The sequence below is a fragment of the Phaseolus vulgaris genome, chromosome 2, assembly GCF_051622355.1.
Source record: "Phaseolus vulgaris cultivar YP4 chromosome 2, ASM5162235v1, whole genome shotgun sequence".
Taxonomy (NCBI): domain Eukaryota; kingdom Viridiplantae; phylum Streptophyta; class Magnoliopsida; order Fabales; family Fabaceae; genus Phaseolus; species Phaseolus vulgaris.
In genome coordinates, this window is record NC_143499.1 from 35,417,964 (window position 1) to 35,437,668 (window position 19,705).

General features: G+C 35.8%; 2 protein-coding genes across 2 annotated transcripts; both read right to left on the reverse strand.

The window, feature by feature from the left end:
- Positions 1-778: 778 nt before the first annotated feature.
- On the reverse strand, positions 779-9,527 carry LOC150029138 (uncharacterized). Its single transcript, XM_090297948.1, has 2 exons — positions 6,972-9,527; positions 779-949 (listed from the first exon to the last, which is right to left on the reverse strand). The coding sequence occupies exons 1-2, from the start codon at positions 9,525-9,527 to the stop codon at positions 779-781; spliced, it is 2,727 nt and encodes a 908-aa protein (XP_090154074.1).
- A 4,612-nt stretch (positions 9,528-14,139) lies between these two features.
- Positions 14,140-15,687, reverse strand: LOC137811738 (uncharacterized). Its single transcript, XM_090298687.1, has 2 exons — positions 15,089-15,687; positions 14,140-14,296 (listed from the first exon to the last, which is right to left on the reverse strand). The coding sequence occupies exon 1, from the start codon at positions 15,568-15,570 to the stop codon at positions 15,109-15,111; it is 462 nt and encodes a 153-aa protein (XP_090154813.1). The 5' UTR covers positions 15,571-15,687; the 3' UTR covers positions 14,140-14,296; positions 15,089-15,108.
- Positions 15,688-19,705: the final 4,018 nt, after the last annotated feature.

Here is a 19,705-nt window from a genome sequence, read left to right on the forward strand (position 1 = left end):
ACAACTTTCCATTCACATGTTTTATCATTTATTTTGATTTAAAAGGATGAGTTAATTGACTTTAGAACTTTGTGGTAGAAAAGAGTTTAATCACGTATTTGTCCCACTTTCTTTGTTTTCACATGGATGATTCATTCTCTCCATAGTTTTATTTTATCAAACTGCTTAGTATCTCTTACGTACATATTATTTTAATAAAATTAAACCAAAGTTATCTTCAAAAATAATTATTAAATAAAAATTAATTTTAAATATAAAAATAATTAATTATTGCATTGACTAAATTAGATACTCTTTTATTGAATAATTTTTTTATCTAAAATAATTTTTATTATTAGTAAAAAATTATAAATTAGTTTTTAAATTGATATTTAATTAGTTATTACACTAAGGAAAATGAGTTTTAATGAGGTTATATTTAGCGTTTTTGACGATTTTAACCCCGTTAAGTGTGTTTTTTGCGATTCTTCTAGCAGATTCAGTGTCGTTAACGGATTATCGGACGTTTTTTCGGTTCTCCTAGAAGATCCAGTGTGTAATTCCCAACGGTTTTTTAACTCTTGTTCGCTAATTTTAAAATCTGCAGTATTTCCATCAATTTGTCAAGGCAAGAACTTTATTTATATAGACATCAATAGTCTTTGTGGTTTGCATCTGCAGTAGTTCATATTGGCATCTTAGGGTTTGAAGACGCACCCTCCTGATCTTGTCATCACCTTTATAATTGATTGACAAAATGATTCAAACCTCACTTGCAATTGTTACTCCTTCTATCTGCTCAAAATGTTTCATCATTCATCCCTTGATGGATGAGATACAAAGTCTTATTGCCCTTCTTCTTCTGGTCACGATGTACTACTCGTTGCGTCTCAATTGCATTATCATCTAATGCAGACATTTCACTATCAACAACATCCCTTAACTCATGATAATCAAACAAAACTCTCATCTGCACACACCACCAATTGTAATTTTTTCCATCAAGATAGAGACTGATAATTGGGTAGAGTTCATGATAACAAACGGGCTCTGATACCAGTTGTAGAAACTAATTGAAGGAAATAACAAAAGGCAAAAGGTTGTAGAAATTGATTGACCCTGCACAAAATTGCAAAACTGATACATTCATTTTGATTTACTTCAATAATATATATATATATATATATATATATATATATATAAAATAAAATTACAATCACTGGAAGTTATAAAATGGAAAATACTAATAGCCTGGTAAACTGATCATTAATACAATACTAACAGTAAATAATTTAATATTAATAAAATCTGAATTAATAACCAACAAAAATTAACAAAATGTATTTGATTTTGAATAAAAAAAAGTTAGAAAAGATAAATATAGAAAATAAATAAGTTAACCAAAGAAAAATAGCTGAAAAATATTGAATATTTAATTATTTAACATAATACAAATCAATAAAAAATTAAAAACTATGCAATTTACGAATTCTTTAAAAAAAATAATAGAATGAATTACATTACTATTAAAATTAACTATATTTTTTTACCAAATAAATAAAATTAATTCTTTCCCTTCATCTTTTTGCGACAGACTCGGAAACAATGAAGCCAATGAATAAATAATAGTCACTTGAGAAAAAATGGAAAAATCATTTCTTCTTTTTATTAACAAATTAATTTAGAAAAAGAATAGTATTTGAAGAATTCCAACTCTTTAAAAAAAAAATATCTATTAGATAAGTGGGATTATAATTTCCCACTACATTCTCACCCGCACAAAGGAATCACTAGTGAACCTCTATCTCATCTCCCACTACAAATACGAGAATATTATTTCTATGGTCCAAATTGTTCTATCTTCATCCACATTATTCTCTATATATATAATATTACCATTCTTACTTGGTACAAGCATGTTAAATTGGTGAAAATATAAGTAATCATATTGTGGAGTACATATGTTATTGTACCTGAGTGGAGAGATGGGGCCCAGGCACGGTCGGTTGACGTGGTGCAATTGCTGACGTGTTGACCTTCTTCTCCTCTGGTCGACTGTCCTTTCTTGCTGTCTCCTTTGGTCGGTCGTCCCTTCGTGCTATCAACTTCGGTCGGGCGGGGGAGGGTACCTGCGAAGGCACTCCGACGCTCAAGTAAGTATGAGATTCTAAGCGCAGTTTCGTAAGTGAATGAAAACGTACCTTTCTCTGGCTTGAGCACAGTATTTATAGGATTGCCTAATGGGCTTTCTATCCCTTGGGCTCAGGGTGGTTATGGATATGTCTTGTCAGTCGTGCTCCGGAATACCCGGGGAACATATCTTCTCTAAACGCATATTCCTTATTCTTCGGAGGTGTATCTTAACCACCTTAGCTTGTCACATAAATGCCCTTACATTTATTGTGTATACGGCCGGTCGGCCACGTGCGTTCGTTTCCATTTAGTGTATAAGGCCGGTCGGCCACGTGCGTTCGTCCGGTGCCTACCAGTACACTTGCCCCCCAGGCTCGAGGTGAATAAAAGCCGAAGAGTCGTAATAATTGTTGTGCCTTTCGAGTTGTCAGACATTAAATTTAACGGAATGACGGGACGTTCGCATTATCGAAGAATATTTTCGGTTAGGCATCGGACAAGCGGCCTGCCTGCATGGAGCACCCCTGGAGGACGACCAGTACGACAGAAAAAATAATAGTTGATGGAAAGCTGGTGCCGATCAACCCCGATGATAATTTAAATGAGGAGGCCGAGGGGGAGACCCCTGGCCCACAGCCTGACGCCTCTTTTGAAGAGTTAATGAACAATGTGGCATAGAAAATTGCTGGACCCGACATGTGGGCAATGCACACTTGCATAAATAATTCTGATTACATTAAAGTAATAAGATAATTCTAATGCCGGACGAGGCATAAATAATTCTGATTACATTAGTAATAAGATAATTCTGATGCCGAACGAGGCATAAATAAGTGAATAATTCTGATGCCGAACGAGGCATAAATAAAGGAATAATTCTGATGCCGAACGTGGCATAAAAAAGTCTGATTACGTTAAGGTAATAATTCAGATGCCGAACGAGGCATAAGATTGAGTAAATAATTCGGATGCCGAACGTGGCATAATAATTATGATTACGTTGAGGTAATAATATAATTCTGATGCCGAACGAGGCATAAATAAGTGAATAATTCTGATGCCGAACGAGGCATAAATAAGTGAATAATTCCGATGCCGAACGTGGCATAAAAAAGTCTGATTATGTTAAGGTAATAATTCAGATGCCGAACGAGGCATCAGATTGAGTAAATAATTCGGATGCCGAACGTGGCATAATAATTATGATTACGTTGAGGTAATAATATAATTCTGATGCCGAACGAGGCATAAATAAGTGAATAATTCTGATGCCGAACGAGGCATAAATAAGTGAATAATTCTGATGCCGAACGTGGCATAAAAAAGTCTGATTACGTTAAGGTAATAATTCAGATGCCGAACGAGGCATAAGATTGAGTAAATAATTCGGATGCCGAACGTGGCATAATAATTCTGATTACGTTAAGGTAATAATTCAGATGTCGAACGAGGCATAAGATTGAGTAAATAATTTTGATGCCGAACGTGGCATAAATAATTCTGATTACGTTGAGGTAATAATTCAGATGCCGAACGAGGCATCAGATTGAGTAAATAATTCTGATGCCGAACGTGACATAAATAATTCTGATTACGTTGTAATAATTCAGATGCCGAACGAGGCATATATAAATCCGATAAATTCTGATGCCGAACGAGGCATAAATAATTATTATTACGTTAAAGTAATAATTCTGATGCCGAACGAGGCATATAAAATTCTGACTACGTAAAAAGTAATAATTCTGATGCCGAACGAGGCATATAAAATTCTGACTACGTAAAAAGTAATAATTCTGATGCCGAACGAGGCATATATAAATCCGATAAATTCTGATGCCGAACGAGGCATAAATAATTATTATTACGTTAAAGTAATAATTCTGATGCCGAACGAGATATGAATTGAGTAAAGGACTAGGAGATTTGGATTTTAATTTAGTGCCTCGTTAAAACCTTCCCGGTCGTAAACCCTCCTTAGGGAAAAACCGACTGAGCGAGGAAAGAGTTCAACTGTAATAAAATTTGAGATGTGTGGCATTCCACGTTCTCGGTATTTCCTTCCCAGATAAATATTCTAAATAATAGGCTCCACCGGCTGCCGTATCAGCTATGCGGAAAGGTCCTTCCCAATTGTTGGAGAACTTGCCTCCTTCCTTCCGTGCGCTGCTCCGCATTCGCCATACTAAGTCGCCTTTGTGGAACAATCTTGGTTTAACTTTGGAGTTGTATCGTCTGGCCGCCCGAATTTTGCATGCTTCTTCTCTAATTCTACACTTGTCCCGGAGTTCGTTGATGAGATCGAGACCGACCGAGAGGCTTTCCTTGTTTAGATCAAGATCAAGGGTTTGCCGGCGGAGAGAGGGTTCGCCAATTTCGACGGGGATCATAGCTTCGGTGCCATACGTTAGGCTGTACGGCGTTTCTTGTGTAGTCGTCTGAGGAGTACAGCGATATGCCCATAATACTTCTAAGAGTTCTTCAGTCCAGTTGCCCTTTGCTGGGCCGAGACGTTTCTTCAGTTCGTTCAAAATAACTTTGTTTCCAGCTTCTGCCTGTCCGTTTGTTTGCGGATGTTCGACTGAACTAGCGATGTGTTTGATGTGGAGCTTCTCGTAAAATTCAGCTAACGTTCGGTCGGTGAATTGCCGACCGTTATCGGTGATGATGATTTGTGGAAGCCCGAAGCGGCAAACGATATTTTTCCATACGAAATTTTGAACATTGCGGGCGGTGATTGCAGTCAGGGGCTCGGCTTCGATCCACTTGGTGAAGTAATCAATTCCGACTAGTAAGAATTTACACTGGCCTTTACCGGGGGCGAAAGGACCAATGATGTCCATACCCCATTGGACGAACGGCCAAGGTGATAACATAAAATGGAGTTCCTCAGGCTTTTGATGGGACAAAGTGCCAAACTCTTGGCATTTAAGACATTTTTGTACGAAATTGGTGCAGTCACCTTGGACGGTCGGCCAGTAGTATCCAGCCCGGAATACTTTGGCAGCCATTGTCCGGGCGCCGGAGTGAGTTCCGCAAATTCCTTCGTGCAACTCTTGGATGACATAGGAAGCTTGGTCTGGTGTCAAACATTTAAGGAGTGGTTGGGTATAACCTCGGCGATAAAGGTCGTCGCCGATTAAGACAAAACGGGCGGCCTGCAGCTTCATGGTTTTTTCGCCGAGAGGACTACATGTGCCGTCGAGTAAATATTGCTTGATTGGGGTAATCCAAGTAGATTCCGTGTCGGTCGTCAGGCATTCCTGTAGGTCGATGCTTGGGCGTGCAAGCGTAACATGGATGACCGACCGATGCATTCCTTTACACTTCGTGGTTGCTAACCGGGACAAGGCGTCCGCGCGGGTATTGTGATCGCGTCGAACGTGCTGCATAGAAATTTCAGAAAAGGTGCTCATCGACTGTTTGACTAAGTGATAGTATCGCTGTAAAAAGCTTTCTCGGACTTCATATTCGTCGTTAAGCTGACCGATGACAAGCCGGGAATCACTTTTGCAAATTAACTTAGTGATTTATAATTCTTGAGCGAGACGTAGACCGGCTAATATGGCTTCATATTCGGCCTGGTTGTTTGAAGCTTTGAAGTCGAATTTGAGGGCTTGCTCGATGACAATCTCGCCGGGGCCTTCCAAAACAACTCCAGCGCCGCACGACCTCTCGTTCGAGGAGCCATCAACATATAAGATCCATGATGAATGTTCGGTCTCGGCTGAAGAAGTAGTGAGTTCAGCTGCGAAGTCGGCGAGAGCTTGCGACTTGATCGCTCCGCGTGGTTGGTACTGAATATGGAATTCGGATAGTTCGATCGTCCAACCGATCATTCGTCCGGCTAAATCTGGTTTAGTGAGGATCTTTACAATAGGGTAATTTGTCCGAACAATAATCCGATGATTCTGAAAATACATACGCATTCGTCGGGCGGTAATGATGAGGGCCATGGCTACCTTTTCGATCGTCTGGTATCGGATTTCGGCGCCATGAAGGGCGCGGCTGACGAAGTAAACCGGCCGTTCTTCAAAATTAATTTCTTGCACTAAGACTGAGCTGACGGCTTCGTGTGAAACGGCGAGGTAGACTATGATGGGTTCTCGTGCGTCCGGTTTCTGGATGACCGGCGGGGTTGATAAAAAAGTTTTCAAATCGAGGAAAATTTCCTCACATTCGGTCGACCACTCGAAGCGGAATGCTTTTTTCAGTAGTCGGACGATTGGCCTCGTTCGTTCGGCGAGTTTAGGAACAAATCTGGATAGTGCGGTGAGTCGGCCGATAAGTCTCTGAATTTCCTGAATGGAGTTGGGACTTCGCATTTCGGAGATAGCTTTGCACTTCTCGGGGTTAGCTTCTATGCCTCTATGAGTTAGCATAAAACCTAAGAACTTCCCCCCTTCGACGCCGAACGCACACTTGTCCGGATTGAGTCGCATCTGGTGTTGGCGGAGGGCCTGAAAAACTTCTTTTAGGTCGGCAATATGTTGTTTGCATGAGTCGGACTTGACGACGATGTCATCGACATAGACTTCAACATTCCTACCAATCATGTCGTGGAATACGTGGTCCATTAGTCTTTGATAAGTGGCTCCGGCATTTTTGAGTCCGAAGGGCATTACTTCATAGTAGAAATTGCCGGAATCAGTCATGAAGGCCGTCTTCTTCCGGTCGGCCGGGTGCATTTGGATTTGATTATAGCCAGAGTAGGCATCAAGGAAGCTGAGGATGTGATGCCCGGCTGCACCGTCGACGAGACGATCAATGGTAGGCAGAGGATACGAGTCTTTTGGGCAAGCTTTATTGAGGTCTGTGTAGTCAACACACATACGCCATTTTCCGTTCGCTTTCTTCACCATAACCACGTTGGCTAGCCATGTGGTGTAATGGGCCTGCCGAATGAATCCAGCCTGTAACAATTTGTCGGCTTCCTCACGTGCGGCTTGACGTCGTTCCTCGCCTATATGTCTTTTCTTTTGAGCTATTGGTTTAGCTTCTCTATACAGTGATAATCGGTGAGTGATAACCTGTGGGTCTACGCCAGGCATATCAGCGGCCGTCCAGGCGAAAAGATCGGAATTTTTAACAAGTGTCGTCCCGATGGCCATTCGGTCGTCCGGTTTCAGCGAAGTACCGATGTGCGTAGTGTGGCGATCATCGCGAAGCGGGAATGGATGCAAGTCTTCTCCTGCTTCCATACGGGGATCGTCCATGCGAGGGTCGAGGTCAACAAGGGCTATCATTTGACGACGGGACATGTGTCGTCCGGAACGCCGTGTGGGGGAACGTCCTCGTTTTTGCGGGACTCGGTCGTCCGTATTGGTTGTATAGAGTCGTCGAGTTGGCTCACTTTTCAAACTTGCTACATAGCATTCCCTAGCGGTTTTTTGATCGACATGGATGGTTGCAATGTCGTGGTTAGCCAAGGGGAATTTCATGGCTAAGTGTGGAGTGGACACAATGACTTTTAATCTGTTAATGGACGGACGACCGAGCAGGATGTTGTAGGAAGTTTGTGCGTTAACCAGGAGGTATCGTACGTTTATTGTTTTATGGAGGCCGTCTTCCTCACCAAAGGTTGTGTACAAGTCTATGTACCCCTTAGTATCGACCCGCTCACCTGAGAACCCTACAATTTGTTCGTTATAGGGCTGAATATGTGCTTCTGGGATGCGCATTTTCTTGAAAATGTCCCAATACAATATGTCGACCGAGCTACCCTGATCTACCAAAGTCTTGGCAATTGCGAACTTGTCAATTTCTACAGTGATGACCATGGGGTCGTCCTGGGCTGGATCTATGGCTGTAAAGTCTTCGTCAGTGAAAGTAATCGGAGGTATATGTGGACGCTTCCTCGTGGTAGCATGAGCGGACTGGATGTCACGAAGATGTTTCTTTCGGGCGGAATTTGAGCACCCGCCACCGGCAAATCCTCCAGCTATATAATTTGTTTCGTGGTTCGGTTCGCCCAAGTTAACGGGTCCAGCAATCATGTTGATGACTTCGCGGACTCGTTGGCGAGGTCGGGCGTTTCGGTCGGGACTTGTGCTACGGGGGCGTGTACGCCGAACGGGGCTTTCGCTGCGTTTTCGCGAAGTCTGGCTACGGTCAGTGTGGCGTTTGTAATCGTTACGGTACGACCGGTCGACACCACGGGAAGGACGGTCAGTATTCCGTTGTGGGGATCTTGAACTCCTTGTCCTCTTGACGAACTGCCGTAAATGGCCAGCTTGGATGAGTTCTTCAATTTTATCCTTCAAAGCTTGACATCCTTCGGTCGTGTGACCGAAATTTTGATGGTATTGACAACGCTTAGCAGTATCTGCATTCGGTGGTGTTTGATACTGCTTCAATGTCGGGATTAGGTCCGTTTGTAGTGCTTCATCTAGGGCTCGTCCCCTCGGCACAGTTAAAGGGGTGTAACTGTTAAACCTGGGGATTCGGCCTCCCCTATTCCGGTCGGACCTCAGAGTGGTTCGGACGGTTCGTTCGGTTTCGACTTCTCTTTCTTTACTTTGGGTTTGGTCTTTAAGGGCTCCGAATCCGACAGCTTTGAACCGTTGATGGTAATCAATGTGTTCTTCGATTTGCATGAATTTGGTTGCTCGAGTTCGAAGGTCCTCCATGTCTTGAGGTGGTTTCTTGATGAGACTTTCAGTGAAACGGCTCGGTCGGATGGCCGAGACCAAATGGTGCAATGCAACCTCTTGTTTGAGCCCTCGGATGTTCATGCATGCTTTGTTGAACCTATCTAGAAAGGTTCTAAGAGATTCACCTTTTTCTTGTTGTACCGCTAGGAGAGACATGGAGGACATGTGATGCGGTCGGCTAGTGGCATATTGAGTGGAGAATTTTGCGGCTAGGGTGTCAAAATCGTTAATGGAGTTTGGAGGCAGCTCTGTGAACCAGGTAAGAGGTTCTCCCTGGAGCGACGTGGGAAATACTTTACACCACACATTGTTATCTGTGGTATACAAAGTCATTTGCGTCTTGTAGATATTTAAATGTTCGTCCGGGTCGGTCGAGCCGTCATAGAGTTTAATGACGAGGCCTCTCCATTTGTCAGGAAGTGGAGTGGTGATAATTTCGTCTGTAAAAGGATGACCCCTTTTCCTTGACTTTCTTTCGACTGTTTCAGCTCTGGAAGCAGGATTGGTATTGGCAGGTGTAGGTATGCGAGAGGCGGTTCGGTCGGCCATATGGGATTGGCCTTCTCGTTCGGGATTATCGACCTGTTGTTGGAGTCGTGCATTCTGCTCTCTTAATAAGGCGATTTCTTCTTCTTGGCGGCGTCTATCTTCTTCTTGGAGGCGTCTATCTTCTTCATGTTGACGATGGTCTTCCATCGCCTTTTGTCGCAGTTCCTCCATCTGAGCTTGGAGGATTTGAATCATAGTCATCTGTTCTGCCATAGCGTCATTGTTGTTTCTTGTCGCAACCATTATAGCTTCAAAAATTGAAGATTTGCCTCGGCCCCACGGTGGGCGCCAATTGTACCTGAGTGGAGAGATGGGGCCCAGGCACGGTCGGTTGACGTGGTGCAATTGCTGACGTGTTGACCTTCTTCTCCTCTGGTCGACTGTCCTTTCTTGCTGTCTCCTTTGGTCGGTCGTCCCTTCGTGCTATCAACTTCGGTCGGGCGGGGGAGGGTACCTGCGAAGGCACTCCGACGCTCAAGTAAGTATGAGATTCTAAGCGCAGTTTCGTAAGTGAATGAAAACGTACCTTTCTCTGGCTTGAGCACAGTATTTATAGGATTGCCTAATGGGCTTTCTATCCCTTGGGCTCAGGGTGGTTATGGATATGTCTTGTCAGTCGTGCTCCGGAATACCCGGGGAACATATCTTCTCTAAACGCATATTCCTTATTCTTCGGAGGTGTATCTTAACCACCTTAGCTTGTCACATAAATGCCCTTACATTTATTGTGTATACGGCCGGTCGGCCACGTGCGTTCGTTTCCATTTAGTGTATAAGGCCGGTCGGCCACGTGCGTTCGTTTCCATTGTGTATAAGGCCGGTCGGCCACGTGCGTTCGTCCGGTGCCTACCAGTACAGTTATATTCGGTTTTTTTTCTCAAATTAGTTTAATTTTCTTACGAATTTCTCAAAATGGTTAAACATTTTCAAATTGTCAATGCGAAATACGCTTTCTGAATACTAAAATTTTCAATCACACACATGCTTTTAAAAAAATAATTTTGTATACGTGATATACGATTTCAATTAAATATGATATATTCCATATACGTTTTTTAATTTTTTAGTATACAATAATATATAAAATTTAAAAAAATTATAAAAAAAATATAGAATTCGTATGAATTAGTATATTTCTAATTCGTATATACGTCTTTAATTTTTTAATATATAATAATTTTAATATATGTTTTTATATACAATTAAAGAAAATTATTATTTTTTAACTGAATAAGTTTTTATAAAAAAAAATTTGTTATATATAATTAAAGAATGGGTTGGATTGCATAGTGAACTCGATCATGATATTAATTATAATCAAGATAGTATCGGATGGTGCATGTTGTTATTACAGTGTTGGGCGTGAGATTGAATAACATGTTTTTCACTGACTATTGACCCATTGAGTGGCGATGACATCATTGCCGATGTTGGATTTCCACTTAAGAGAAGGTTACTATTTATTTTCTTCCTTTCAATGTTATATATTAAAATACTTTGTATTAATTATGACATGACAAACATTGATCATAGGTGGAATCGGAATTTCCATTGATCAAACACGAGTGCGATAAGCATGTGTGAAATCCAAAAAGTGCTATATTAGTTCTAATCGAAATAGGTTATTCTTTCATCTTCTCACAACTAAATTCCTTCTAAGCAATCCAACAAATTAATAGTGTTATTTTCTGTTGTTGACAATTTTTGTGGACTCCATACCGACAACTTCAAATTAGTGGTCTAATTACAATTGGTGTGGCAGTTGTAAGTCTAGTGGTTGTACCTTTAGTATGTTTTGCAATTGTCGAATTTCATCAAGCAGATCGGGTGATACGACAATTCGATTATCGACAACACATTCCACCAACCCATACAACCTTGATAAAGTGCACAAAAAAGACATGCGTGGAAGAAGAAATAAGTATTTACAACAGTATCATCACAGGTGGATAATGTATCGTCCCGTCCCCGGACGTTGACCAAAGTCAAAGTAAAAGTCAAAGTCAAACATATGGTGGGACCCCTCAAGGGGGCTAGAGAGGAATGTCAACAGGTTGACCGCTTGAGGCGTCGCCAGGTTGAGGCGTCGCAAAGTCGAGACATCGACGGTGTTACCCCCGATACCCATGGGTAGGAAAGACCGTGGAGGGGCGACACCACGAGGAGGTCTCGGGCCCCGGTACCTCAGAATAGTAACAAAGAGGAGAGAAAGGTGGCTTCAAGGCCATATTCCCAGTACCAGTAGGGAGTAACCTGACTCGTGAAGTACCTACGCCACCTCTGGGAGACCCCTGGGATAGATACGACCCATGAGAGGGCCACGCCCAGGGGCGAACCAGGTGCGTAGTACGAGAGGAAAGTAGATACACTCCCAAGACGAGTGACTAGAGGCTGGGGCGCATGAGTTGGCACCCAGAAAGTCACCCCTTGCGCCAGATGCACTTCGAGGAAGGAGGACTTACACGATGGAATGTCCTTAAGTTGGGTTACGGCGTTGTGAGGCTCTCCACGTAGAATAGCAATCAAGTCAGAAGAACACAGATCAATAAGCACTGAAACATCAATGGCTATGTTTCCTGAAAGTTTGCTAAGGTACGCTCTTACTTAGTTTACGTTTCAAACGCTTTAAAGCATTTTAAATGCTTTAAATGCTTTGAACGTTTTAAACGCGTTGAAACGTTTTTTAGCGCTTTAAATGCGCTTTAAGACGTTTTAAATGCGCTTTAAATGCTAGAGCCGTTTAAAAGGGGTTTGAGACGTTTGAAACGGGGAGCCAGACAGTTTCACACACACTCTAGTCGCTTGCTCGCGAACTCACTGGACGCACAGGCAATTAGGGAAGAGAGGAAATTAGTTACGCAGTTATTTTACCACCTTCAGAGCATCCACTCACGGTGCTCCGATACGGAGGTGGGTCTTTTGATGTTTCTCGTTAGCTGACTTGATCGTCGGAGTGCAAACGGCCGCAAGGGCGCCCTTTTGTTCACTTCTTTTCAGGTACTTGCGACGGCGCAGAACGAAGGTGCCCTAGTTCGCAAGTATAAGCCATGCACGAAGACGTCCCTAGTCAACCGGCGGGAACAAATAACATTGTGGAATGACTGACAAAATCGTTTAATTTAGGGAGTACCATCCCACGGAAACGATCATTTGCGTGATGAATCAACTTACATGCAATGGTACATCACTCATACCATTCGCTATGTTTCACCTATGCAGGTCACATCTAAAGACGATGAAATTTCAATTTGTACCCCATTTCATATTGTTATTTTTTTTTAAATTCCTACATTAATTATTTTTTTAACAAAAGTGCGACATGTCACCCAATAGTCAACCATACCATTCCCAATACCACCATCATGTTGGGTTTTTTTTTAAATGTTGAACAATTTGGACAAGTCCAACTTCAATCCGCCCCCAATCAACCACCACAATATGTCAGTCAAATTTCCCTGCCAGCAAGTGCCATCAACTTACACCAATTTTTTATCGCAGGGAAATATTTTTTTCTCCATGTCCATTGCAGATGTTTGGTAATTCAACAATGACATTACTCTCTACATTTCATCCAGTTCCTATCATGCATTGTTATTGATCCACAATCCCAATAATGAAGACTAATATTCCATCTAACGACGAAGAAGAAAAGAATGAAGACTAATATTCCATCTCTACTTAGATGTTCACCGAGACAATGAATTTTAATGTATTAAATAAAAAAAATTAATTATATAATAAAAAATATTTTCTAAAATTTCAGACATTATTTAATTATATATAGTAAAAAATATTTTATAAAAATTTATTGAATTAAAAAATATTTTATAAAAGACTATTTTTTTAATTATATATAAAGAAAAGTTATAAATAGTAAACTTATCTAATTTTCTATTATTTTTCTTTATTTTTTTAATTTTAAATATTAAAAGACGTATATTAAAAAATTAAAAACGTATATTTTATATACGATCATAACTAGAAATTATATGATTTTTAAGTTTATATATTATTATATACTAAAACATTAAAAAACGTATATAGGATATAAAATTTCTAATTGACATATACGAATTTGTTTTTTTAAAATGTTGTTGCACGATTTTAGTATTCAGAAAGCAACACGTCACATTTGACGATTTATCCATTTCTATCGTCAAATCCATCTCTGTAAAAAGAAAAATACAAATGAGAAGAAAACCGCTATATTCACTAATCTATTTGTTGAGTTTTATATGTTGTGTTTGAATTAAGAAAGATATTTGTGTTTGCATTAAGAAAGAAAGGGATTTGTGGAAAGAGAAAGTAAATATGTGAGAATTGGAAAAGATGTGTAGAGATATATGAATTTGTTTGGATTAAAAAATATTAAAATAAATTTTTAAAGATAATATTAAAATATATGAGTGAAATTATAATTGGAAGAAGATTTATAAATTATTTTAAATATATAAAATGTAAGTTACAAATTTAACTTTTTGTTATTACAAAATATATTTGAATACTGAATTAAGATATATATTTTTAAGTTTAAATTAATTAAATTTCATAATTACTTGTATTTTCAATAAAAAATAAAAAATAATAAAACATATTTGTATTAAAGTGAAATAAATTTATTAAATATATTAAAAATTATAAAAATAATATTTATTATTATATATTTTTATTATTTTTATAATTATAGATATTATATTTTTGTATTATTATTTTTATTATTTATAATTATTTATTGTTATTAATAATATAATTAAATATTTTTAAAATTATTAAATAAATTTATGTAATATTTAATTTTATATATTATATATTATAATAAAATGTATACAAAAGTATATTTAGATAAAATACAATAATCTTAAAACTAGTACAGATATGTTTATTTGAGGGAAGATTAAAAAACACTCTAACCCTCTCCTACACTCTTAAAACTACTGAAATAAAATAAAATAAAACACTCCCTTCTTCTTTCCTTCTCTTACCTGAAAACAAACATAGCAATAAGAAAGAAGTATGGACAAGATTCATCATGTTCTTTGCATAGAATACACAACATACATGTAATACTTAGTTTTTGTATAACAAATTATCCTTCACTATTATGAATGTTTAACTTGGTTGTTATCCTATTAAATCCATTCTCCAACTAAAATGTTTAATACTAGGGATTGCATTTGTTTTCTATAACACTCTAAAAAATTGCTCTCTCAAGAGTGTTGTTTTGTATGATTCTATAAGCAAAGATCATTCCTCTAATTTAAATATTTAATCTTTTCGGAGTTAAAAGTTAAAAATATTAACTTGTAGTTTATCCACCAGAATCATTTTCAAACTAAGTAAAATTAATTAAATCAAATGGATCAATTATTTAATAAAGGAACTATAATCAATTTTTTGATAATTCTTTTAAAATGAAGAACATATTTAATCCTTGAATAACTTTATCAAGAATCGTGAGACGTAGCCGCTTAGCATTGGATACCACTATGGATAGAAATAATTCAGGTAAGGATACTACTATCACAAAAATAATTTCAGCATCCAAGGTGATTTTGTCGTCACTATTTATCATGTTATGTTAATATCGCATCACAAGTAAAAACATATATTGCACAAATTAATAAAATATTGTTTTTCCTATTTTATTTTATCAAGTTAAAATTTAATATTTATAGATTTTATGTAAGTAGAATATCGTAAAAAAGAACTAATTATGTTTGAAAGAAAAGTCCGGAAATGATAAAAGCAGAGAGAAAGTAGAGAGAAATGGATACATGGGAAAGCTGAAATGTGGTCAGTTGAGCTTGAAACCGTTGAAACACTGGGATCCCTTTCCTTTATTATTGAAGGAATGGAGAGTTCCGTAGTGGACCACATGCTCTCCTTTCAAGGGCAAAGTAGATCTACTCGGTTTGCTGGATTCCTCACCACAACTAATCTTGGCCTTTCTGAAAGATTGGGAGCCTGATTGGAGGTTGTTGAAGGAATCTCCAGTTGCAGTACTATTGATCTTGGCGTGACTGAAATCTTGTTTCCCTTCTTCGGAGTTGTTGAAGGACTGAACGATTCCAGAGAAGTGGGGGAGGTGATTTGGAGTGGGGCTTGGATTGTTGGGGAGGGAAATGATGGTGGTGGTGGTGGTAACGGAAGGGGTGGAGACGGCGACCATGTGACGGTTATTACCTGTGTGGTTGTCGTGTTGGGTAGAGTTATTGCTGCTGGTTGCGCCGCGCTTGTCGTTGCTTCCATTTGCCATTCTGCTTAATAGCTTATTCAAGGCAACCGGAATTTGGTTTTCGATTTTCCTTTCTGCCAGATACGTTGGGAAACAAGAAAGAGAATATATTATTGATTGGTTCTTCTTAGCCTATGTTTCTTTCTCACGATAGAGCGAAAATTTAATGTACAGAACAGAAAGTTGGAAAATTAAGAATTTTTTTAGAAAAATATAAAAATCGAGATAATTTTTACATTCAAAACTTTCTTCGCAAACATGCGAAGAAAGTTGTCTACATATATATTTATTTAATTAATTTATTTTATTTTATGTTTTTACCCTTTTTATTTATATTTAAATTATCATTATTTTATTTAAAATAAAATTATAATTTAAATATTAAAAATATAATCAAAATTATAAAAAATAATTATTATAAAATAAAATAATTTATTATATTTTATATATAATAAATTATAAATATAAAAAATAGTAAAAATAAATATATTTTTTAATAATAAAAAAATAAATTTATATAATAATTATATTAATTACAAAAGAGTAAAGATAAAATAAAAATATTATTTAATAGAAAAATAAGTTTTTATTAAATATTTATAATTATAAATATTTAAATAATATTTAATTAAAATTTTCTAAATATAAGAATAAATTAGTAAATTTACATTTTTATTAATTAAACATCCATCACATCACTCATTCACAAACTTTCATAAACTTTTCTCACACTTTTCATTTTATTTACCTTAATCCAAACATCCTAACTTTCTTTACACTTTCTCTTCAAATCATCTCAAATCCACTCTCTCATTTCCACTCTCTCATCCAAACACAGACTTAACAAATGTACTTTAACCCCCTGTTTGCTTCCATGGATGTACTGTTCAAGAGGAAGGATATGAGTGGATATCCATGGTTTGGATCAAGGGATGTGCAGGGAAGTGAAGGAGAGGATATACCTGTGAACAGTAAATATCCTCTCCCCTCAAAATGAAGAGATTTAGAGGGAAAGCCTTATCAGCATTCCTTATTTCCAAATTTACCCTCATTTGAATGTATCACAATGCTTCATTTGAATGTATTAGTATTTTAAAAAATTTATTGTACAATGTTTAATATATATATATATATATATATATATATATAATATTTAAAATGAAGAAACAAATCATAATAAATTTTAAGAAAGTTTTAAGTTTGTTTATTATTTTATAAAATATTATAAATCAGTGTAAAAAAAATATAGTTAAATAAAATCTTCCATTTATATATTAGTTATTAGAGTAGATCAGGTGATATCTATTTTTCAAGTTCTAATCAGATATTTTATTAAATGTGGTTGGATTTAGTTTTTTTAAAAAAATAATAATATACTATATCTAATTAAAATTGAAAATATTACATGGGTTGGATCATGGTCATCACCAAAGATTATACTAAACATTTTTCATTTTATTTTATACTAAATATTTAATTTATTTAATACAAAAAAATCCCTAAAAACAATTCATCACTTAAAATAATTTTATTCTAACTTCAATTATTCATTAGAAGCTGAAAATATAATTAATATATTAAAATATGTATTTATGTATTATGTTATGTTTTATTTGGTTTAATGAGCACAGTACTTTTTAGATGACCCATGCATGCAAAAACATATTTTCTGAAAAGGCATACCCATGGTGATAAAATGTTGATTTTTATGTATCAAACTACACTTTATTATAAATATTAGTTATTAAATAAATTTAACTAACACAAATATTTAATAAAACAAAATAATAATAATTAATTATTGAACTATATCGGATTATACTACAATTACGTTTTTATCCTTACTTTTTATTATAATTTTTTATGGAATCCTTTTCTATGGTTAATTAAGTTATATTTTTGTTACTGTTGTATTTTTTAGATTGCTTTATTGTGAGGTTTTTTAATATTAAAAAATAGTAATTTTTTATTTATATAAGATGTGATTTATTTTTTAATTTTATAGTATATGTTTAATATTTAAAGAAATTATTTGAAATTCTGTTTTTATTTATTTTTTGTTATGTTTATATTAATATATTTTTATATATATTTATTATGTTTATGAGTTATAATTTATTTTATTATAATTTTTTATAAAAAAAATTTCTATTGTTAATTACGTTATATTTTTGTTGTTGTAGTATTTTTTATTTTTCATTTCTAGAGGGTTTTTATTATTAAAAAAAATAATATCTTTTTTATTTATATAAGATTTGATTTATTTTTCAATTTTATTACTTAAAGTTTGTTTTTATTTAATTTGTTGAATACATATTTTTTTCTAATTATAGTTTTTATATTATACATATTTACATTTAACATACATTTTTTTTAATTGTAATTTTTAAATCTAGGAAATGTGTGAAAGTTTTTCATTTTTAAACAAAAACAACTCATTTTATTATTAATTTTTTTAATAGGCAAGGGTTAATCTGTAAAGTAACATTTCACACCTTTAAAAGATATTAAAATTCCCTCATAACCATTACATTACTCACAAACTCCCATAAACTTTCCTCACACATCCACCCTAACATACCCCAATCCAAACACCCTCACTTTCTTCACACTTTTCTCACACATTCACTCCCTCAAATCCTCACACATCCCCTCCCTAATCCAAACAGAGTCTAAGGGTGTGTTTGGATTAGAGGGTGTGGGGGAGTGGAAAGTTGAGGGTGAGTGAGAGTGGAAGTGTGAAGAAAGTTGAGGTTATTTGGATTGGGGTATGTTAGAGTGGATGTGTGAGAAAAGTTTATTGAAATTTGTGAGTGATGTGATAGTTGTAAGAATATTATAAATTATTTTGAATAATAAAGTTTGTAAGATTACAATTTTACCCTTTATATAAAAAAGAATAAATAATGATTAATCCTATTTCATATTTTAGTTAATTATAATTTTAAATTAAAGTATAATTTTATTATTTAATATTTTATTAATTAAAAATTATTTTTTATTTAAGTTAATTTATTAACATAATTTTAATATTATATATGATTTTTTTAATTATATTATGTTATATATATACAAACATATATATATATAATTAATTAATTTTAATAATAATTTTCATTATTACGAATAGCAAAATGAATATATTTAAAAAAAAATAGAAATTTAGAATATAACATGAATATTAAGTAGGTGTCAAAATATATAATATAAAGTCATTATGAAGAACATAATAATGTTAATTAGAAAAAGAAAAGACATTTCCAATAATAACATTTGAATTCTTCTTGTGAAGACCTTCAAACGGTTTTCTAGAAGACATATCTTATTCCGTTGTATGATAATAATTTCATCTTTTTCATCGACAACGTCTTCAATGCACCATTTGAAAAAATTACAACCTAGAACCATGCCACTTCTAATCTGTTTTAAAGAAAACAATAAAATTGAACAATGAATAAGTTTAAAATAAGATTCTTAAGTTTGTTTCAAACCTAATTGAATAAATTTTACCTTGTAGTTGGGACAATCCCAAAAAAAATTTCCAACATTTTTTTGTGTTGTCACTATTCTCAAAACAGCAAATTGTCCACATTCACAAATAGGAGCAACAAAGGCACTTGTGCTCCCAGGTAAAAGTACGACGATTTTGCACACTACAACCAGTACAACTAGATGACGACGTGTTGTGATACGCAAACATTGAATGACACTTAACCAATGTTGTCGAAGTAATAAGATGGTAAAAAAGTTGCATTAAAAACAATATGATTATGTAAATAAGTAGCATGAAAAGTAGCATAAAACCTTAACAATAACAATGTCAACGTCAAAAATAACAATAACAATTCATTAATGTTCAACATGAAAATTAGAAATAAAAATAACAATGACAATAACACACTCAATGACCTTGATGACGTTGAATGTCACTCAGAGTATCCTCAATTCTGTCTATTCGGGTATTCAAATTTTGTATGCCGGACAAAATTTGAGTTAACATTTCCCTTTGAGTGGGGTTTGCCTCCTCAGGTTGATCACCTTCAACATCTTGTGCTGGCAATTCATTCTCTTCATCATCTTCTTGGTGTGCATGGTGAGGTTTACCAAGTTGCCATATGCCATTGACCTGGAATATATTTAATTTTGTCATACTTTT